Source organism: Pseudochaenichthys georgianus, chromosome 9 (genome assembly GCF_902827115.2).
Source record: "Pseudochaenichthys georgianus chromosome 9, fPseGeo1.2, whole genome shotgun sequence".
Classification (NCBI taxonomy): Eukaryota; Metazoa; Chordata; class Actinopteri; order Perciformes; family Channichthyidae; genus Pseudochaenichthys; species Pseudochaenichthys georgianus.
This window is the reverse complement of record NC_047511.1, coordinates 40,155,071-40,178,372: the sequence shown is the minus strand read 5'-3', so window position 1 is coordinate 40,178,372 and position 23,302 is coordinate 40,155,071. Positions and strand designations below refer to the sequence as shown.

At 39.5% G+C, this 23,302-nt stretch overlaps 1 protein-coding gene across 1 annotated transcript; it reads left to right on the top strand.

Annotated features, from left to right (window-relative positions):
• Positions 1–2,396: 2,396 nt before the first annotated feature.
• gda (guanine deaminase) lies at positions 2,397–16,052 on the top strand. The gene is made up of 14 exons (XM_034091461.2): positions 2,397–2,615; positions 4,137–4,225; positions 4,389–4,560; positions 6,136–6,223; positions 9,326–9,431; positions 10,090–10,117; positions 10,213–10,320; positions 10,903–11,010; positions 11,105–11,202; positions 11,469–11,536; positions 13,627–13,773; positions 13,979–14,097; positions 14,198–14,225; positions 14,319–16,052. The coding sequence occupies exons 1-14, from the start codon at positions 2,487–2,489 to the stop codon at positions 14,384–14,386; spliced, it is 1,356 nt and encodes a 451-aa protein (XP_033947352.1). The 5' UTR covers positions 2,397–2,486; the 3' UTR covers positions 14,387–16,052.
• The last annotated feature ends 7,250 nt before the right edge of the window (positions 16,053–23,302 follow it).

The following is a 23,302-nucleotide window of genomic DNA, read 5'->3' as shown; positions in this document are numbered from 1 at the left end:
ATCACTGAGCACAATCTTGATTTTATGTTTTTAACAGAAACTTGGATTGAACAAAATAACAGTGCAGCTGTTCTTATCGAATCAACCCCTCCCAACTTTAGTTTTATGAGTCAGGAAAGAATGCATAAGAAAGGGGGTGGAGTTGCTATTCTGTTCAATGATTCCATTCAATGCAGGAAGACATCGTATGGAAACTTTGATTCTTTTGAATATGTGGCCCTTCAGCTGAAATGCTCCTCTCGAGCTCTGTTCCTAAATATCTATAGGCCACCCAAATACTGTGCAAGCTTTTTTGATGACCTTACTGAACTGCTGTCTATAATGTGTATTGACTTTGACCGTCTAGTCATTGTTGGTGATTTTAACATCCATGTTGACAACCCCCAGGACAGAGAGGCTAAAGAACTGTTTTGTGTTCTTGATAGCTATGGACTGACTCAGCATGTGACGGAGCCCACGCACAATAAGGGGCACACTCTGGACTTAATTATCTCAAAGGGTCTGAATATCTCTAAGGTTGTGGTGACTGATGTTGCACTGTCTGACCATTCCTGTGTTTTCTTTGAGAGCTCTATTTCTGTTCACACAAGTGTTCAAAAAGAGGTAACCACAAAGCGATGTTTAACTGAAAATACTAGGGAAATGTTTACTCAGAATTTTTCTTCCACACTTGCCCCTGCTAACACCTCAGTAAATGAGCTAGTAGATCATTTTAATTCAAAAATTAAAAATGTTATAGATGCCATTGCTCCAATTAAGGTAAAGGAAGTGACTGGGAAGAAAATATCTCCATGGAGAAAGGCCATGACCGTTAAAACAGAAAAAAGAGAATGTCGAAAAGCTGAACGCAGGTGGCGAAAAACAAATCTCCAGGTTCACTTTGAAATGTATAAAGAGAGACTTGGCCTTTATAATTTGGAATTGAAAAACGCACGACAATCGTTCTTCTCTGCCAGAAATCTAGGTGTAGTCATGGACTCTGACCTGAGTTTCAACAGTCACATTAAAACAGTTACTAAATCAGCCTACTATCACCTAAAGAACATATCTAGGATTAAAAGACTAATGTCACAGCAGGATTTGGAAAAACTTGTCCATGCCTTTATCTTCAGTAGACTCGACTACTGCAATGGTGTCTTCACAGGTCTCACTAAAAAATCTAGTAGAAAGCTGCAGCTGATTCAGAACGCCGCTGCTCGAGTCCTCACTAACACTAAGAAAGTGGATCACATCACTCCTGTTCTGAAGTCTTTACACTGGCTTCCTGTGTGTCAAAGAATAGATTTCAAAATACTGCTGCTGGTTTATAAAGCACTGAATGGTTTAGGCCCAAAATACATTTCTGACCTCCTGCTAAATTATGAACCATCCAGATCTCTCAGGTCTTCAGGGACTGGTCAGCTTTCTGTCCCCAGAGTCAGAACTAAACATGGTAAAGCAGCGTTCAGTTATTATGCTCCAAATATCTGGAACAAACTCCCAGAAACCTGCAGGTCCGCTGCAACTCTGACTACTTTTAAATCCAGGCTGAAGACTTTTCTTTTTGTCGCTGCTTTTATTTGAACTATTCATATCTTAAACTGCACTGTAACTTTTATCCATGTACTTTTTCTTGTAATGTTTAATTGAACTATTTATATTTTAGACTGCACTGTAACTTTTATCCATGTCTTTTTTTTCTTAATGTTTATTTGATTAGCTTTTCTTAATGCTTAATGTCTTTCATTTTTTTTTTTTTTTTTGTAAAGCACTTTGAATTGCCTTGCGTTGAAAAGTGCTCTATAAATAAACTTGCCTTGCCTTGCCTTGGTGTTAGCCCAAAAAAATAAAGACTATTTTTGATATGATGAGTCATGAATTATTGCTATGATGCAGGCCTTTCTTCTGCTTTTTTGGCCGCTCCAAGTACTGCTGCGGTAACAACATGAATAGTGCAATGTGTGTGTGTGTGTGTGCGTGTGTGTGTGTGTGTGTGTGTGTGTGTGTGTGTGTGTGTATGTGTGTGTGTGTGTGTGTTGTGTGCAATCACTGAGCCTGCCGAGGCTATAAATGACTTTGATTTGTTGTTTTAATACAATAAAAAATATATTCTTTTTTTTTAATAAATAAAAAAATAGGGGGCCTACCAAACCTATCAGCCCCAGGGACTGAGGGCCGCACCTAGCCTACTATTTAGTGGCTATTTCACTAGTCCTGAAAAAAGCAAAGCAAAAGTAAACTGGGGACGTCTTTTTGTTGTCGTATCAGTCAGTCTTGGGGACTGTGACAAGCACGTAGTTATACTAAAACGACGTTTCAAACCGAGAAACCCATTCCCACGCATAGACACTCACCCTGTGTTCTGATTGGCTGCAGATTGTCTCTGTGGGAGTCGCGCGTCCTGGTGCATGCGTTGATCGGAGCTCTCCGAAGACAAACCCCGGTGCTCTGTAGCTGCTGCAGGTATCTCTCTGTCACTGCTCGACTCCAGCTGATCTAGTGAAAGGATGGCAAACTCTAACGGACCCACCACCGAAATTAATTACGTCTACAGGGGAACATTTATCCACTCTACCCAGCAAACACCGCTGCAGATCTTGGAAGATGAGGTCCTGGGAGTGGATACAGATGGAAAGGTTTGTCACACTCGAATGTCTAACTGCCTCAGGTCTGATTACTATAAATAAGTGTTACTATTTATGCTATTAATGTCAGTGTATGAAAAAAAGCAATGCGTTGTTTGTGACTCATCCATAACCTTGCGCAAAGAGACACAATTTGGCACACAGGAATAACAAATGGATTTCCAAACGGAAAAGGCGTAAATCTGTTGCATAATATCTTAATTGTATACCACATTAAGCTGTTGCTGAGCAACTTTAAAACACGCCAGGCCCTTGGAAATTACCACATAACAGTTTGAAGTAGGCTACTATGCTATTTCAGGGTCATGAGTTTTGATCATTCAAAAAAATACAATTTATTTGAAAGTTCGGAGTTTTTATCCTGAACTTTGAAAAATACAATGATGTATTCAAAATAAAAATAAGTATTTGAAATCATTTTTCAGGTTGAATATTATTTTGATTCAGATCAGCATTTTTTTTGAATGAAAATATTTATTTTCAGATTTCATTTTTATACATATTTTGATATTTGAATGCTTATTTTTTTCAGTTGCAGATTTTTCGTTTTCAGATTCAAAACAATTATTTTTTCGGTTTCAAATCTTGTTTTTTCAGGTTTCACATTGCTTTTCACCTTCAGATCGTTTTTCGCTTTCAGATCGTTTTTCACTTTCAGACTTTTGACCCTGATGTTGCTTGAGGGGGCGGGGCTTAGCAAAGAGTAGTTTGGCATCCTGAGTGGCAGGCCTCCCTCTGAAGGTGAAAAGCAATGTGAAACCTGAAAAAACAAGATTTGAAACCGAAAAAATAATTGTTTTGAATCTGAAAACGAAAAATCTGCAACTGAAAAAAATAAGGATTCAAATATCAAAAAATGTATAAAAGTGAAATCTGAAAATAAATATTTTATTCCAAAAAATGCTGAACTGAATCAAAATAATATTCAACCTGAAAAATGATTTCAAATACTTATTTTTATTTTGAATACATCATTGTATTTTTCAAAGTTCAGGATAAAAACTTGAACTTTCAAATACATTGTATTTTTTTAGCTTAAACCTATTTATTAATTAAGAGAAAAAGGCTTAACGCATTGCTTTTTTTCAAATAAATTGTATTTTTTTGAATGATCAAAACTTATGACCCTGAAATAGCTCAATAAGCTACCCTCTTCAAATACAAAAGGGATAACAATACTAATGAAGTCCTTCAAACACCCCAAGCAATCACACACGTGTCTTTCTCTCTTCTTTTCAATACAAAATATTTTTTCCGGACATTGTGTAAATCTTACACTGATATTTACAGACGTGGATACAGTGTAAAGAGTATATTGAAGACCTTTACACAAAACGTGTGTTTTTGTACAGAATGTAACATTGATGCAATTTGTTAGAACATGTGTTAATGAATATGTAACCTTAATGATAAATATAAGTATGATGTTTTTTTTACCAAGTTAACAGCTTACTCTCTTTTGCATACAACCACTTATTTCTAATCATTGCCTCTTTTACATTGTGCCGTCAGATTGCTTTCATTGGGAAAGCTGCAGAGTTAGACAGCCTCTCTCAGACCTTTGGGTTCAGTCCTTCAGAAGTCATTCAACTGGCACAGCAGTAAGTTGAATATATATATATATATATATATATATCTGAATGTATATATATGAATGACTGAATATATGCTGCATTAATATGTGGCTATTAGATCAGCAATCTGCATATAACACATACATAATTCAGCGTATTTGAACCATACTAATGGCTTGCTGCATTGCAGTGAGTTCTTCATGCCCGGATTGGTGGACACCCACATCCACGCGCCCCAGTACAGCTACGCTGGCACGGCCCTGGACATGCCCCTACTGGAGTGGCTCAATAAATACACCTTTCCTGTGGAGTCACGCTTCAAGGACTTGGAGTTCGCCCAACAGGTCTACTCTCAAGTAGTGGTGAGTTTTCTGGCATCATGATTTAAGCATGATGTGTTTTAAAGCCAGACTGAAAATCTTCAAATAAATCATTGTTTTTTAAGTAATCACACAGCTGTTTTGCGACCGCTTTCTCAAGAATTTTTGAGAGGAACGGAAGATTAGAAATAGGTCTATAGTTGGCTAAAACCTCTGGATCGAGGTTGTGCTTTTTAAGAAGCGGTTTTATCACTGCTACTTTGAATGATTGTGGAACATAGCCTGATAATAAAGACATATTCATAATATTTAATAAAGAAGTGCTAATTAATGGAAAAACTTCCTTCAACAGCTTAGTTGGAATTGGGTCTAACATGCACGTTGATGGTTTAGAAGAGAGAATCATTGAATGTAATTGTTCAAGGTTAATGGCTGAAAAGCATTCTAGTTTACTATCTAGTGTAATATTAGAACTTACGTTTCCGGGAGCTGTTGATAACACTATACTGGTCAAAGGCAAGAGGTCATTAATTTTGTTTCTAAGAGTAACAATTTTATCGTTAAAAAAGCACATAAAATCATTACTACTGAGTGCTATGGGAATAGAAGGCTCAATGGAGCTGTGGCTCTCTGTCAGCCTGGCTACAGTGCTGAAGAGAAATCTTGCATTCTTCTTATTCTCATCTATTAATGAAGAGTAGTAGGCTGCTCTCGCTTTACGCAGTGCTTTCTTATATTCATTGAGAGTAATATGCCAAATTAAACGAGATTCTTCAAGTTTAGTGGAACGCCATATCCTTTCAAGTTGTCTAGACTTTGGCTTTATTTTGCGGGTTTCGGCATTATGCCATGGAGCTAATCTATGTTGTTTTATTTTCTTCTTTTTCAAAGGAGCAACAGAATCTAATTTTATTCGCAGCGCATCTGTAGCACTATCAACAACATGATCAATTTGGGGTGGTGTACATTTTGTATAAGTTTCCTCCCCTACATGCAGACATGCTATCGAGTTAAGTATTGGTGGAATCTCTTCCTTAAATGTGGCTATAGCACTAACAGATAGGTTTCTGCTGCAAGAGCTTTTGACTAATGCTTTGTAGTCTAGTAACAGTACTTCAAAAGTTACTAAGAAATGGTCGGATAAAGCAGGATTATGCGGTTCGACTAATAGTTGCTCAATTTCAATACCATAAGTCAGAACAAGGTCGAGAGTGTGATTATAGCAGTGGGTTGGTTTATTTACACTCTGACAGAAACCAACAGAGTGACTCCAGGACTTGGAGTTCGCCCAACAGGTCTACTCTCAAGTAGTGGTGAGTTTTCTGGCATCATGATTTAAGCGGCCAATAAAAATTATAGAGCTGCCGTGGATCATTCACAGGAAGTCAAAATTGAATTATGTAACGCAGGGCATGTAAATCAGGTTTGAAATGTTGATGACTTTGCCATTTGCAAAAGTAGAAATTCAGTAAGTACGGTTTCCTCCATTGTTGCACAGACAATATCATTTGAGAAGGGTGTGAACCGTTTAAAAGCTTAACAATGTATAGAAAAGATAGACAGTGCTTGAATGTGGGAATGTTTACCTTCGTGTAATATAATCCCTGTGTTTTTCAGAAAAGGACCCTGAGGAATGGAACAACCACGGCATGTTACTTTGCAACCATACACACAGATGCCTCTTTGCTGTTGGCCCAGATTGCAAGTAAGATGTCACACACACACACACACACACACACACACACACACACACACACACACACACACACACACACACACACACACACACACACACACACACACACACACACACACACACACACACACACACACACACACACACACACACACACACACACACACACACACACACACACACACACACACACACACACACACACACACACACACACACACACACACACACACACACAAAATGCCAGAAGGGGTTACGCCCATACTCCTGTAAACATTATCTAGCCTCAGGGCAGGTGACTAATGGATGGTTACCAATTTAGGCTGTGCCCTTATTTGAAACAATTGGAGATTTTGCTAAAATAAATCAACATCTAGGAATGTATGTCATATTATGTAAGTTTGTTGTGATATATTCAGTTCTTAGTCAAAGTGATGTGGTGCATAAAGACAGAGATGGTTTTATCGGACATATTCAAGCTGTAGTCGCCATTTTAAGAACAGCACACATTGAGTTACTGGATCTATTTGTTTTGTTTGTGTGTGGTGAAGAGTATGTAATATGGCGATCTATCAGATTATGCCCTTTAATCATAATTGAGTGTTTATAACCCTCAAAGTGGTGCAGAGCAATCAGCTGACATGTTTTTCTCTTTGAAGTTAGACTAGTCCGTTTCCCTTGGTAGTCTCAACTGGCTTATATGAAAATGTTTCTGGCTCACCCTTTATGTGTTGTTCTTATCACCATGTTGTCATGTTGTGTAATTCTGAATACACACCCTTGCTTGAATGTAAAGGGACCCAATCCTTATGGCTTGGCTGGCTTTAGCAGCCGTGCAGAGTCACTCCGTGTCATCAGGGCTGTTGAACCCCCACCTTTGTCCTCTGTCACGAGCAGCTGTCCTACTTTCTACAAAAGTGTTTGTATTCAGTGTGAGGACTGTGTTGATTAACATGTTGGAGAATTTCAAACACTTATTTAGCATGTATGTATGCCTCATTTTCTTCTGGATTTGTTTTTATTTAAAAAAGTGTATATGAAGAAAACCAAGTATGCATACAAAATCCATTATGTAATATTTTCTCAGGCAAGAATTTTGTTGGTTTCAAAGTTCAGCAGAGAAATCCGTTATACATGCACATGTTCTGCCTGATTTGAGTGGAAACGTTTCGGTCACAGACGCACAAAGCTCTTTCACAATCCCTGAGTGAACTGATGTGTGGTATGTGTAACATTAACCTTCTTAAAGCACATACATCATTTGTATTGTGTATAAATGGTTAACATGACATGACATTGGTAATGTCCGTAGATCATTTATAGGTCCTGCTACCAAGTGCCAGAAACCAGCCTGCCCATTGCAGGACCCTGAATCTCCTCAAGCTCACCTGAATTCAATACCTTTACCTGTCCTTTTCCTGCTAGTAGTCAAAATGCCTGCTGGGAAAAAAGCTCTTTCACACATCTACTCAGATGGAAGACTTGATTAACTATATTCTGAATCAAATTCACCAATAAGAATGATAAGGAAAGTCAGAGTGATGCAATCAGCCTTTGCACACTCACTCTTGTGAGCTTGAAATGTGAAATCATCTATGTGAGGTTTATAAAGAAAGTGTTGGCCGTGCACATCAATGTCCCCGGAATAGGGCGGTGGTGGCGAAGTCGATAGGGACTTGGCTTGGCGACTGGAAGGTCACCAGTTCAAGTCCCAGCAAGACCAAGTGCTACCGAGGTGTCCCTGAGCAAGGCACCGTTCCCTCCACTGCTCCCCGGGCGAAAATGGCAGCCCACTGCTCCTAACACTAGGATGGGTCAAATGCAGAGAAACAATTTCCCCACGAGTGATTAATAAAAGTCCATCTTAATACAGTTGTGGCTTCGACTGTTAATGGATTCATACAAAAAAAATGATCCTTGTTTGGGAAGGATTAATAAAAAATGTTTACAATCAAATTATTTCCTTTTGTTCTGACATATATTTAGTACGGTCCCAAATGTTCCCAACAGATCAGAAGCTAAAACATGCTGATCGTGATGGTTCAAGTGATAACCTTTCAAATGCATGACCTTTTGTAAGAATACGGCGTGTATTTGATGGAGATGCAGGTACTTAGCTGTGTGGTGCACTCATGTATTGGTACTTAGTGTCTGTGGGAGCATTCTTACAAAAATACGGGGATTAGTGTTTGTGAGTGACAGCAGGACTTGAGTCTGACACATGAAGGACCTGGAATGCTTTTACATGCTGCAGGTGACAGGTGAAACTATGAAGATTGTTGAAGTGCAAGTTTAATCGTTGCACAATTACTGCTCTATGGAATGATAATGACAACATTGTTTTTACCAAAAGAGAAATCAAAAACCTTTGGAATCTCAATGAGGACTAATTTATTTTGCTTAAAATATCCAGCATCAGTATGTAAAGTAAAGCTAGCTCCACCGTTACCAGCTGTGATGAACACATTAATGCATCATGCCGTAATGTAAAATGTGATACACGATTGGTCATTTTGTATAACGAGTACTTTTGGTTTATTAGTATATATTGTTGGTAATACGTCTGTACTTTTACCTAAGTACGGTTTTGTATGCAGGACTTTTACTTGTACCAGAATATTTAAAAATACTTAAAGGTGGGGTAGGTAAGTTTGAGAAACCGGCTCGAGATCGCTAGAATTTGAAAATACACAACCGGAGAAAATCTGCCACTTCCTTACAGAGCCCCTCCTCCAACACACACGGACGCGCACATGACCAATGAGGGCACGAGATAGGTTTGTGCCCTGATGGGAGGCTGACAGGCAGGGAGGCCATTGTACTTTTTACAGTATTACGGCTTCTACAGATGAAATTTGTTTATGGATTTGTTGTCAAAGCACTTAAGATATGCATTGCTATCGGGATGTTAAGAGCATTCCATGGAATATAACAAAAAGTGTATCTCGAGCCGGTTTCTGAAACTTACAGTTAAAGAACTCAGTACTTCTTCCATCACTGCCAAATATTTTGAACACATTTGTTGTTAGGGTTAGGTAACCGGGGGTTTTGGCTTAACGGGTTACTGTGTTTTCCTGTTCTTGTTACTCACCATCCTTATTCGTCTTGCAGATGACTTTGGGCAGCGTGCCTTGGTTGGGAAAGTGTGTATGGACAGGAACAATTCTGTGAAACATTACAAAGAGACCAATCAGGAGTCCCAGGACGAAACCTGTCGGTGGGTATCGACTTTTACTAAAATAGTGATGTGTTTTAAACAGGAAATGCGGCTTAATACAGAGTGAGCCTTTTGAAACATTGCGTAACATTGATAATAGATGATTCATTTAGAATAGAGTAGTGAATGTTTTTTCCAGTCATAAAAATATCACTGAGACTTGAATGTATAAAATGTGTGTGAGTGAAGTTTTCAGTCGTACAACTCAAAGCTACCACAGTATATCTTGAACAGATAGAGACAGATGTGTCACAGAAAGTTGGGTTGTACTTTGCCGTGAAGATGTATGTTACAGATTAGATATGTCCCTCTAGACCCGTTTTTCCACATGACCTACAACCCTGAAATTATGCAGACTTTACCCATAGACGCTGAATGTGAGAAAGCTATGGGTGAGGAAAATCCCTTTTTGACGTTGACTGATACTTGAATTACACATGTGCACATCACAGAGACTGTACACCTAATCTGCAGTCACACTTGCCTCATAAACCGTTGTACTTGCCAATAAAACAATGAAGATGTTATATGGAGACCTTTACAATCCCTTGCAAAATGTAACTTACATAGACATTCTTGTAAAAAGAAAAAGGGTGCATTTTCAAATGTTCAAATGTGGCTGCTAAAAACGAGTTAAATCTTTGTTTTTTTCCTCCAGGTTCATTGCAGAGCTCTTGAACAAAAAGGTAAGATTCTATATTACAATAAACAGTCAAACTCAAGGTAGGCCTGCATTATAAAGACATCTTCTGAAACCCTGTCTTCTCTGGTGTGTGTGTAGTATCCTCTGGTGAGGCCGGTGGTGACTCCCCGCTTCGCTCTTTCGTGCACAGGAGCCCTGCTGGGACAGCTGGGAGCCATCGCTAAGATTAACAACCTGCACATCCAGGTGAGATCACTGTGGGAACCAAACCGGGCCATCTCCACAGGGGACTGTCGCCGTGGATACCATTCACTGTTGGTTTTGGAAGATGAATTACAAATACACACATGCACAACGATACTCTCCTGCACACCTCAGGCGGAAAAATCTGAATGCTACACCCCAGATTATCTTAAAGCAGGGGTGTCAAACTCAATTTAATCGCGGGACACATCAGCATTATGGCTGCACTCAAAGGGCCGGTTGTAACTTCAAGACTATTTAAAAATACATAACCATATAAATATATAAAATAATAACATCTTAAAAAAAAAAATCTGAGAAAAGGGCACATTCTAAGAAAAAAGCCATATTTAGAAGAAAAAAAGTGAAATTCTGAGAAAAAAGTCTCATTTGAAATGCATTGTGGGACATGTAGTTTATGGGCAATGTGCTTCTGTAAATCATGTAACCGTATAATAAACATATAATATTCTTTGCAAGCTCTTGTGGGGCCACAGAAAATGAAGTCACGGGCCGGATTTGGCCCCCGGGCCTTGAGTTTGACACCCCTGTCTTAAAGTAACAGTTGAATGTGTTTTTTTCCAGAGTCACATCAGTGAAAACGTAGAGGAAGTGAAGCTTGTAAAGGAGCTGTTTCCTGAATATAAGTCTTATACAGATGTGTATCACAAACACAACCTGCTCACTGACAAGGTGAGTAACATTTCTGCTGGCACACACGCAAGCAGACGTTTTGTAGAAAATCATAAATGCAGATTAAAGTGCTAAATATGATGATGGTTCGCAGACAGTGATGGCTCACGGCTGCTACCTCAGTGATGAAGAGTTGGCTCTGTTCAGACAGACAGGAGCCTCTTTGTCTCACTGTCCCAATTCCAACATCTCGTAAGTCTCCAATAGTTTATCAAAAGCATTACACAGTTGTAAACTTGAATATACTTAATGTGTCTAACTGTTACAGTGTGTGTGAGTCAGCTGACAAGACATGGCCCAAAGCTATTTGCCTTTGCATTTCTGTTAAAACAGTCTCTGTGTGACCGACGTCTGATGAATGTCATGTTTCCAATAGGAAAGCAATCAAGCATTACAGATTGACTTCCTTATGCAACATATGAAACTTATCATATCTCTCTCTTTCTCTATTGACTCAGGCTGTGCAGTGGAATGTTGAATGTCCGCAACGTCCTGAAACACAACGTAAAGTTGGGGCTGGGAACAGGTGTGAGCATTTACACGCATTTACACGCATTACCAGATTTTATTTTTGTCAATTTATTCAACATGTCAGAAACAAAACATACAACAATAATAATATATATATTCTTTTTTTTTCTTACTCATAATAATAATTATAACAAAGTACAAAAAATAAATAATAATAAAAATAATTCTCAGGTAGTCTCTGTCATGTTCAACAGGGGCAAGAAGAAGCTTAAAAAAAACTTCTCTGGCCCTCCCCCTCTAGCATACATTTTCCTTATAAATAAAATATTAGGTCATCGTCATCAGCGACATGTTTGTCTTGTTAATTTTTTTGTTTTTTACAAAACAATCAGAAAGAAATTACTTTTACAATTACAAGAAATAACAAATGGGATTGTACAGGTCCTGTTCATAACCATTCATGATTTGGCTCCTAAATAATACTTTCAGTTTAGAGAGACTTGTACAATATTTCAGTGCATCGTTACAGTTATTCCACAGACTAACACCTTTTGTTGCGATGCAATGTAGTTTGGCATTTGTTCGTACGGGAGGTCTTTTGAAAATGCAGTTTTGTGCATGCTTTCTCTCCGTGGGAAAAGTCCCTGGATATTATGAGGTCATTGTTGATTTGCGGCTTTGAACATCATTTGAATAGCTTTATAGTCAACCAGGTCTTAGTTTTAGTGTTTTTAGGTTGATAAATAATGTATTTGTTGGTTCTCTGTACGTAGTTTTATGTATAACTCGTATGGCTCTTTTTTGCACTCTTGACAAAATGTGTTTGGGACACTAAAGAAGCATGACAATTATGTTTGATGATTTGGCTTGTTTTGGGAACTCCATGCACTGTAGATGTAAACGTGCACGAGATAAGTAAAAAGATATTCCTACTAACTTGTGTTGTGTTTACAGCCGTCATCATTTGAATGTTTTAGTGCAGTCAACAAAGAGGTGTGGCATGCAGGCTGGCTAACCATCAGCTGATTACTTTTAATGGGTGATCTGATCTGGTTTATATCTCTAACTGAAAGTTAGATCCAAATACCTATTAGCTTTTAGCTGTCTAAACATTTTCTAAGTTCCCAGGACACTTAGTCAACAAGGATATCTTATTTCTTATTCAGAACTCCAAACATTTTGTGAAGACCCAATGTATTCCTATAGTAAAACTTGAACATTGTTTTATTGGAAGTCAATTCCAGCGTCAAGCCATTTTATTTCCATCCAAATTGCATCTCAACCGGTTCACTACCACCTTGATGATTCGGAAGTCGGCCATTTGTTATAACACTGCAATAAATAACTAAAATGCTGTTGCAAAACTAAAAGACAAGTCACCATGATTACATGGTCAAAAAATTAAAGTTAAACTCTGTTTGGCCATGTGCCCTGAAAGCACAGCACTATCACCTGTGGTAAATAATAACGGGACACAGTGTGTAATTGACGCACACCTTGTTTGCTGCCGAATAAAAGTCAGAACCAACGTTTCCAGTTTGAAATAGTCCGTTTATTTCCCTTTTTTACTGGTTTCTTTGTTTCATTCACCACACGATATTTATGGTTTACACAATACCTTTTCCTTTGTTTTTAATCCCGTGTTTGTGTGCTCCTTGTGAGTGTGTTCTCCGTGTGTGTTCTCCGTGTGTGTTCTCCGTGTGTGCTCTCCGTGTGGTCAAAAACTGTATGGGCCTTCCGGCGGAACCTCTCACCAACACACATAGGTTCCTACCTTTATACCCACAATTAATTGGCTCCTACAGTCCACCTATATCAATATACACAAAACTATACATAAGGGTCGGTATTCATTTAAATGTAATTGATATACTTCAGCTTTACTCACGGTAGTACTGCTACTTCATTACTGCTACGATAACAGCTATTTCAATGTCCATGCTTAACAGCACTGTTGATGCAGCTACCTCAGTATTTTTACATATTTACTTTTAACAATGTTGCCTTTTATTTTTGTTCCATGTTGTGCACTTGTTTTTTCTACATTTGCTTGCTGTTACTCTTCTACTCTTTAAAACATGTAATCGTATGTCTGCATGCATGCTTGTATTAATGTTCAGGGGTGTGTTTGTGGTGCTTCATCAGACGTGGCGGGGGGCTACTCGGCCTCTATGCTGGACGCTGTGAGGAGAACTCTGGACATGTCCAAAGTGTTGACCATCCAGGACCCAGAATACGACACGCTGACCTTCGAGGAAGTGTTCAGGCTCGCCACACTGGGAGGCAGCCAAGGTGAAACCATCTCAGGAACAAAAGTGTCTTTGTTCAATTAAAACATGTTTTCAGACACACACTCATATTCTCCATCAACATTCTCGCCAGATTCAGCACACATGAAGGACTGTGGGAACAAGATATTGTTGATGGTGACTGATTGCAATTTTTACGGGTGTGGAGAAAATAAAGCAGTTTCTTTTGTGATGCATTTTCTCCATAGCTTTGTCCCTGGATGAACGGACAGGGAATTTCGAAGTGGGCAAAGACTTTGATGCCCTGAGGGTGAATGTGGCTGCGGCTGATGGACCTATCGACCTCATCAAGATCGAGGAACCAAAGGTTGGTAGTCTGGTTTAATCTTGATCTTTTTGCACATAAATGAATTAAAGCAGAACATTTGCTTTCAGTGTTGGCTAATTTATTGTCACTTCAATTTCAGATTATTTTGGAGAAGTTCTTGAATTTGGGTGAGTGTCAATTTCTGTTTATTTGTCCAAATTTTACACTTTGATGTGACAACCCCCTTTTAATTGTATTTGTCTCTGTGACTTCTTCGACAGGTGATGATCGCAACATAGTCGAAGTGTTTGTGGCCGGGAGAAAGGTTGTACCATTTACAAAACAGTAAATGCTTACTACCGAAAAACATGAACATCTGAGCGATACAATATGTGCAGCCAATGAAGTATCAGAAGGAAATGCCCTAGTTTTGCATGAACTGCACAGCTGCACTGTCTGCTTTTGATGATAGGAAAGAAAGTAGGAAATTAATTATTACCATGTTTTACTGCTACTGCAATACAAAAGTGTGGTCCACTGAGCTTGAAATGGGTCTGTTGTTGAAGCTGTAAAGGGGGAACTACTGGACTTTAAAACAGGATTATTCCGCTGCAACTCTTACTACTTTTAAATCCAGGCTGAAGACTTTTCTTTGTGTCGCTGCTTTTAATTGAACTATTCATATCTTAGACTGCACTTTAACTTTTATCCATGTATTTTTTCTTTTTATGTTTATTTTATTAGCTTTTCTTTTTAATGACTGATTTTCGTTTTTTGTAAAGCACTTTGAATTGCTTTGCGTTGAAAAGTGCTATATAAATAAACTTGCCTTGCCTTGCCTTGCCTTGCCTTGCCTTGCCTTGCCTTGCCTTGCCTTGCCTTGCCTTGCCTTGCCTTGCCTTGATTTGCCTTGCCTTGCCTTGCCTAGCCTTGCCTTGCCTTGCCTTGATTTGCCTTGCCTTGCCTTGCCTTGCCTTGCCTTGCCTTGCCTTGCCTTGCCTTGCCTAGCCTTGCCTTGCCTTGCCTTGTTAAATGTTGTGAAAAAACCACAATCACGCATCAACCCTTTGCTGATTAACTTATCACTTTTTATGTGCAGTGCATGTTCACATTGTTGTAGACTTGTATTAACCTGAACTGCTTGTTTAAACACATAGACAAGTACTACTGATGGCAGCGTGCCAACTGCAACTTATTTTCTGTTGAATGCTGATATCTCATTGCGTTGCCTTGAGAAATTTGAACTGGAGAAATCTCGATAACATTAAGTAACATATTAACGTATAGGACTTTGTTCAGTGTAGCTGCAGAGCCTGACATGATTATCTTCAGTGGTTTGGCGATTTCATTTTCATGCTTGTGTAGCTTAAACATCATTTATGATGAAAGACTGGGATTGACTTGAGTTGTAATCATTGCTCTTTTAGTTTGTACACTGTACACTCCACTCAGGTGTTTAAACTATAATGGCACAAAACCATTTAATAGAAATATTTTTAGTTTAAGTATGATTCATTCAGTTTATTACATTTTACATCTGATTGCAGCGCCATGTGTGGTGAAATGAAGGGCTCATGATACACAAATTAGTTAAAAAGTGTCCATTCCAGTTATAGGATCGTTCTCTGTGCTTCCAATTACTTCAAAATCAGCGCAATTACACTCACATGGTGCCTTATGATGAATATCAGTTATTTTGATACAGCTTTGTATTACTAACCTTATCTACTAGTTACATCCATGTTTTACTAAAGAGATTGTTGATTTATTTGATTGTCAACCTAATGTATTTTACTTGTGTATATATATATATGTGATATAATCTTTGTTATGAATGTTGGGAATTGAAGGGAAATTAATTGGATTGCTTAATATATGTTTGTCCTGTGCTTCCTTTTTACTAAAGTATATTGAATTTTTATCACAACATATCAGTCTATGACACCAAATCCTACATGTTAAACGTATTTTTTGATAGGTCACACTATGGATATTGAAATAAACAATACAACAAAGTCTGTTTGGATACTTTGTGTGTGTGCAGTTGTTTGACGATCAGAAACTGGTACAATGTTTGCATTAACAAACTGTTCTTCCAGCCCGTAAACAGCCCAGTCTACAGCTTTTTTAAGAGACTATCTTCACCATCTGGGCCAGACAGCTGAGAAGCTGAGGGAGCAGAAGAAGTGACATTAAGATGGCTGTTGTCAAGTCTCACTGACATCAAGGCCTACACTCCACTTCAAATAGACTGTACTACCTGAAGGATTCTTGCTTTATTGAGTTGTAAATGTAACGAAACTAAAGTGTAAAAATACTCAGTTACGAGTTAAAGTCCTGCATTTAAAATCACATATACAAATATTAGAATCAATTATACCTAAAGTATTAAAAGTGAAATTACTTATCATGCAGCATTTCAGATTTATAAAGTTTAGGCCAGGGGTTCCCAGCCCCCGGTCCGCGGTAGCTGTGAGTTTATCGTAATATTTGCAGAATTATAAATATATATATATATAATATAAAAATATTTTATAATAATATTTTTTTCAAAAAGTGTTTAATGTTCGCACTTATACCAGTCATATTATTTCATCCAGTAGCATAGTTAATCTTTCACCAGATAACCGTTGAAAATATGGGATTAGTTTTGTATCATAAAGATAAAGCAACACTTTCTCAGAATAAAGCAAAACTATGAGTTTGAAAGAAAAAAAAACGAAGTCAAGCAAAATAAAATAAATTTCAAAAATAAAACTATAAGTTGCAAACAAATCATTTGTGTAATCATGTAAACTATGAGTATTTTTTCTTTGTTTTAACATAGGTTTTTGTTTGCAGTTCTTGTTTCTTCTTTCTCAATGATCAGACTTTTGCTCTCGCTGCAGCTTTCTCTTTTGCGCTCCCTCATTTTTTGTTTGAGATTTTGACACAAACATCCCAGGTGGGCGGGACTTTCAGGAGTGTGTCCCCATTGGCTACTCAGTTTTTGAGTGACAGCCCGCTACACCAGAGATCATACAGTGCAACTCATGCAGCAAACTCCGGAGTCCACTCGGCCACGTTACGGCCCGTCCACACTACAGCGTCTGCCCATTCACTTTGAATGGGGTGACGTCACGTTGCCTCGCTTTTTCGCCGAACTGAATTGTGGGTAGCATAGCGGTCCGTCTCCGCCGTCTCCGGCGTCAGAAATGGAACAATGTTCAACTTCTGACGCCGGAGACGCCGGAGTAGCCAGCGCCAGCCAGCGCCAGCCAATCAAATCCCGTTTCGGAAAATCTGACAGCTCAAGCCGTAGCCAATCAAACCGCGTCTAAGCTGGGAGAGATATCCCGCCGTTCATTTCTATATTTCAAAGAGAGTTGGAGGAGAAACTAATTATCGCCGGAGCAAATCACCCGGTTTTGTATGACCAGACCGTCTTCACCTACCGGGATACAAACCGGAGGAACCAGGCATGGAGGGAGGTGGCAGAGACAGTGGGTGAAACTGGTAGGTTTTCGCCTGTTTGGGGAGTTTATATATATATATATATTGCTCCCATAAAATCCCCGGGGTTTTTTGCTTTGTATGTCGGGGGCGGGAGATTCATGTGATTGGTTGTTGGTCGTGTTGCTTGAATAAAATCCACAAGCTACAGACACGCCCAGCTCCAAGCTTTTTTTGAAGCTGTAGTGTGGACGCTCCGTTAGTGTTGGTGTCTCCTGGGCCCAGGAGTTCAAAACTTTTAATCTCAATCAGATCCGATCAGATTTGGAAATCCCATTTTTTGTGATCCAGGATCAGACAAGTCGGCCAAATGTTGTCCCTGGAGTTCATTACATTTCATTTCAAACCTTTATTTATACAGATAAAATCCCATTGAGATCATTGATCTCTTTTCCAAGGGAGACCTGCTCAAGTAGTTCCACATGAAACATAAATAGAACAACAAAAGGACATCATACAGCATCATTTACATAATCATCCACATAAACAGGTACCAATAGCTTCTGATTGAGTAGCATCCAACCGAGCTTTAAAAACATTTAGTGGAACCAGATTGTTCAGTTTCCATTTAATTTGCAGATTATTCCAAGACAGAGGAGCTGCGCATCTAAAAGCTGTCTTCCCTAAGACAGTCCTAGCAGTTGGCACATTTAATAAAACCACAGCATTCGATCTCAGGCAGTAGCCACTTACAATTCTCCGTGAGATAAGGGAACAGATATAAGATGGAAGTTTCCCTAACATGGCTTTGTATATAAAAATGTACCAGTGACTGAGCCTCCGTACAGTTAGTGAAAGCAAACCAGCCCTTGCATACAGGGTACAGTGATGGGTTAATGCTTTACAGTTTGTCACAAATCTCAGTGCACTGTGATACGCAGCATCTAACTTGACCAGGCAATTGGCAGGTGCATTCATATAGACCAGATCCCCATAGTCCAGCACAGGTAAAAAGGTCACAGTGACTAGCCTTTTCCTGGCCTCAAGCGAGAAACAGGACTTGTTTCTGAAAAAGAACCCTAGCCTAACCCTCAGCTTTTTTAGCAGGTTATTGACATGAAGTTTAAAAGAGAGACAATCATCAAGCCAGATACCAAGGTATTTGTAACAGGCAACAACTTCAAGTTTTGTTCCTTGCGTAGTTACAATATCTAAAACAGGCTCTGGTGTCTTTTTTGCTTTTGAAAAGAGCATTACCTTGGTTTTATCCACATTTAAAAGAAGCTTTAATTCAGAGAGCTGAGTATGAATAGTGTTAAAAACAGCCTGTAATTTAACAACAGCCTCTTTAATGGAGGGACCTGCACAATACATCACAGTATCATCCGCATAAAAATGTAAAGTAGCTTCATCCACATTATCACCTACGCTGTTAATATATATGGAGAATAAAAGTGGTCCTAAAACAGAACCTTGTGGTACACCATTAGAAATGTTTAACCACTCAGAAGACAGTCCATCAAAATGAACACATTGGGACCTTTCAGAGAGGTAGTTCACAAACCACCCCACTGCAAGGCTGGATATGCCAATACTGAGTAGCCTTTGCTTTAAGATGCGATGATCAACGGTGTCAAACGCTTTGGAAAGGTCAATAAACAGAGCTGCACAACTCTGCTTATTATCTAAGATACTAGTAGTTCAAAGCAATTCTGGATATGATCACCCAGAGCCATATAATAGAAGAGTTATGACATCTCCGTTCACTCCAATGGACCACTTTTTTACAGCAATGGCGGATCGTGGAGCCTCTCAGGCTCTCAGGCTAGCAGAGCTGTAGAGTTGCAGCATAATAGACCGTTCGTGACGGACTTTTAAAGGTAAGAAGAAGTTTAAAGATTTATATTGCGGATATTATCTGTATATAGATATATGTGTATTAAAGCATGTCAGTGGATTATCCCTAAATTAGTAGATTTAGGGAACGTTTACAGATAACAGATTAAGCTAGGATACCGAAGCAAGTTAGCAACACACGTTGAACAGCCTTTCAATTGTACATTCCGTTCTCTTAATGTCTATTTGGTCCAACGTTGTTGAATTAGAGAAGAGGGGCTTCTAAACGGGATTGTATGCGGGGGTGGAGGGAGTTAAATATTAGATAAATATAACTTTGGTGCGTGTAAGAGTGAGTGTTTTTAGCAGAGCCATATTGTGTCCTTGTGATTATGTTGATTATTACCTGTCTGTATAATGTTGCAGCTCAGCTGATTCTGGATTGATGGCAAAGGGAGAGGGACTTAAGTGAGAGTGAAAACACAAGGTAAGTTTAATACTACTGTTTTATATAAGTAAGCATACTAAACATGTATTCTATCACTGTGTTATATAAGTAATCTTGTTAGTAACCTACTGTATGGCAGGTGGAGGGGCAGTGATGTTACAGGTGGAGGAGCAAAACTGCAATACTGCAAACTCACAAGACAGAGAAATCAAAGTTTGTTCTCCAGAGAAGAGGTTGATTTCACTTCAATTTTTTATTTCATATTTTCTAAAGATGTGGAAATGGCAAAAAAAAAAACTTGAGAGCTGTAACCAAGACAACTGTAACAACATGAGTAGAGAGCCACCAAGGTTTTTCAAGTCCCTCTCTTACTCCATTTTTACCAGATGTGGGACATCGGGCATGAAATAAAGCTGCCTGTCTGGTGTTGCTGGATGTGGCACCGATGTTTTATTTTGGTCCACCCCAAAGGATTTCCACATGGCTCGGTTAGGGCTACCCATGTCGGTGGTGACATCAAGCACATGTAGCCCTATGGATGCTGCCCTCTGAATTATATCAATAATGATTGGCCTGTACTCTGCTCCATTGGTAGAATTGCCAGTGTAATGATATGCCACTACTTGCTTCCACCGTGTTGTGTTTCCAGCCAACATAAACACACAAGCATGTGTTGCCACCCCTGTGTGACCTGGTAAAGTCACATCACCGTACAGTTTGCCTGTAATCATTTCTAACTCCACACTTGGTGTGATTGCCATTTCATCCAAGGTCAACACACACTCCCTTTCAAGGTCTGTCAATATATCTGCCTTCAATTTTAGGAAATCAAAGACCTCTGTCAACACACCAGGCTCAAACATAACACATTGCATCCTTCTTTGCAGTGTCCTTATTCCTGGAAGGGGAATCTTCAATTCCTGCAGAGTTTTGTAACCCGTTGGTCCGCACCCAAAGCAAATTTTTAAAGCCTTCTTAATTGTCTCATTGCTCCATTTCATCCCCTTTGTGGTGAGTCTGCCAAATGCCTTAAGTTGGTATTTTGAAAACGTTTTCTTATATTTCTTGTCCCTAATTTTCCTTGTTGTCTTGAGAGCTGCATTTTCCTTCCTGATTTTTCTTAGTGCAGCCTTTGCTTTTTTGGTGATTCCTTCTTGGCTCTTTAATTTTCTCTTTAATTGTTTTAATAGATCTGTTTGACTGGCTGCTGGTTCCCTCGTATGCTGACTGGCTGCTGGTTCTCTCGTATGCTGACTGGCTGCTGGTTCCCTCGTATGCTGACTGGCTGCTGGCTGAGTGGGTGGTGTCTGCCTTCCCTGTCTCTCCTCACTAGCCATATCCTCTCTTTCTTCACCCTCACTTTCCTTTCTCTCAGTCTCCTCATCCCTTCTTCCCTCAATCTTTGAGACTAATGTAAGTAGAAGACATGGCACTGTAAATTTTCGAACATTTAAAATATTATACCACTTAAAAATAAGAAATATTACTTTTGTTACTAAGACGTCACTTCGTCTTCTTCTTCTCTGGGTTTACTGGCAGGCCGCAAAACCACTTCACGGCGAGTACAACAAAAAAACGAGAGAAGAAGAAGAACTACACGGGGGAGGGGGTATAAAGCCCACCCGCTGTATGAGGCATTTGTTTACTTTCAGACCTCAGACATGATGGAGTTCAATGAGCTTGTTGTCTTTGTGCTCATGTTATACAGCTTTGTAACTGGGTTATTGCAGCCAACTAGGGATTTGACCCACTCGTCGGATGCTGTAAGTGCAATGCTGGATCGGAATCGAAGGCGGTTAAAAAGCTTTCGTAAAAGGATTGGACGACGAAAGGCACACACTATAGCCATGTTTCGCCGTAAGATGGCTGATGACGATCAGCGTTTTCACGCCCTAAGAACAGCGATGGTAAGTTCAGTAAAATCACATGAATACTACGTAGGATTTATGGAGTTATGTAGAGCTAATTTGTGCCTTTGTATGTGTTCCAGATATGCCAATACTACGGAGCGCGTCGTGTCCCGCGCTCTCTCTGGGTGAACAATAGAACATCGGCCTGGTGGGAGACGGTGGTGCCAACGTACACCGATGAGCAGTGGATGAAAGATTTCCGAATGTCCAAGCAATCTTTCAAATACCTAATTTGTCGCCTGGGAGCAACGTTGGGGAGAAGCGACACCAACTTCCGGGAGTGTGTCCCTGTGCCTAAAAGAAATCGCCATGGCAACTTGGAAACTTGCAACCAACTTAGAGTACAGGACCATCTCTCATTTGTTTGGAGTCGGCATCTCTACGGTGTGTTGCTGTGTGCAGGAGTTCTGCTCCTCTGTTGTGAGCCTACTTCTTCCTGAGTTTATGCCATGGCCGAACTCTGAGAAGTTAGAGGAGATGGCATTAACTTTTGAGCGCAAATGGGGTGTGCCACAGTGTGTTGGTGCAGTAGATGGTTCACACATCCCCATTATGAGACCAGAGGAATACCATAACAAGTATTTCAACCGCAAAGGCTGGCACTCGCTCGTCCTGCAGGGTGTTGTGGATGCTAGGGGCCTCTTTTGGAGTGTTTTTGAGTGTTCAGCATGTCCTCACTGGTTAGTTTTGTGGATAGGGGTGGTCTACTTCCTCATGTAACAAGGAATATTGGGGGACATGATGTGGGTTACTATATCCTTGGTGACTCAGCCTACCCCCTGCAAAGATGGCTGATGAAACCTTTCCAGGACAATGGAAGGCTCACACCCGAGCAACGTGTGTACAACTTCAAAACAAGCCGAGCACGAGTGGTGGTGGAGAATGCTTTTGGCAGACTGAAGGGAAGGTGGCGCTGCTTGATGAAAAGAAACGACCGCAACATTGACAAGATCAGAACCCAGGTGGTAGCATGTCGCATATTACATAACCTGTGTGAGAGTAATGGTGATGAATACAGGGATGAATGGACTGCCTTACCAGCGGCGACCCAGCTTGATGTGCCAGCCAATATTGGCGAGGCTGGGGGGAAAGAAATGCGCACAGCCCTTATGAGGCATCTCAACATCGATTAAATTGTATATTGTAAATTGACAATAAAATCTTTTGATCTTTTGTACAGTGCATTTGGTTCTCTCTTTTATTTACCACATTCAAGACTGGCACAATTACAATAGTGCAGACACATCTTTGTGCAAAGAAAATATGTCAGTATCAAAACAGTGTGGCAATATAATGACAAACTGCCAGGTGTCGTATGCACATTAAATAGGCTCAGCAGTTAACACACCTTTATTATATTTCCTCCTGAGAGGAACTCGGTACACTAACTCCTAAGATGTTCCCTTACTATAATTAATTAAAATATTGAACTCACAACACTGGTAATTACAAACTTAACCATTTCTCTTTCAATAAATAAGTAGTGCTTGTGTTGATGTACGCCATTTTGAAATACAATGAAATTATCTATTTCAAAGCCACATTGTGGGTGGGACACAACTAAAGCGTCGCCAGTTTATAACCGATGAAACATGATGGTATCAGAATAATCACTTAAATGTGATTTATAGGATGCTAC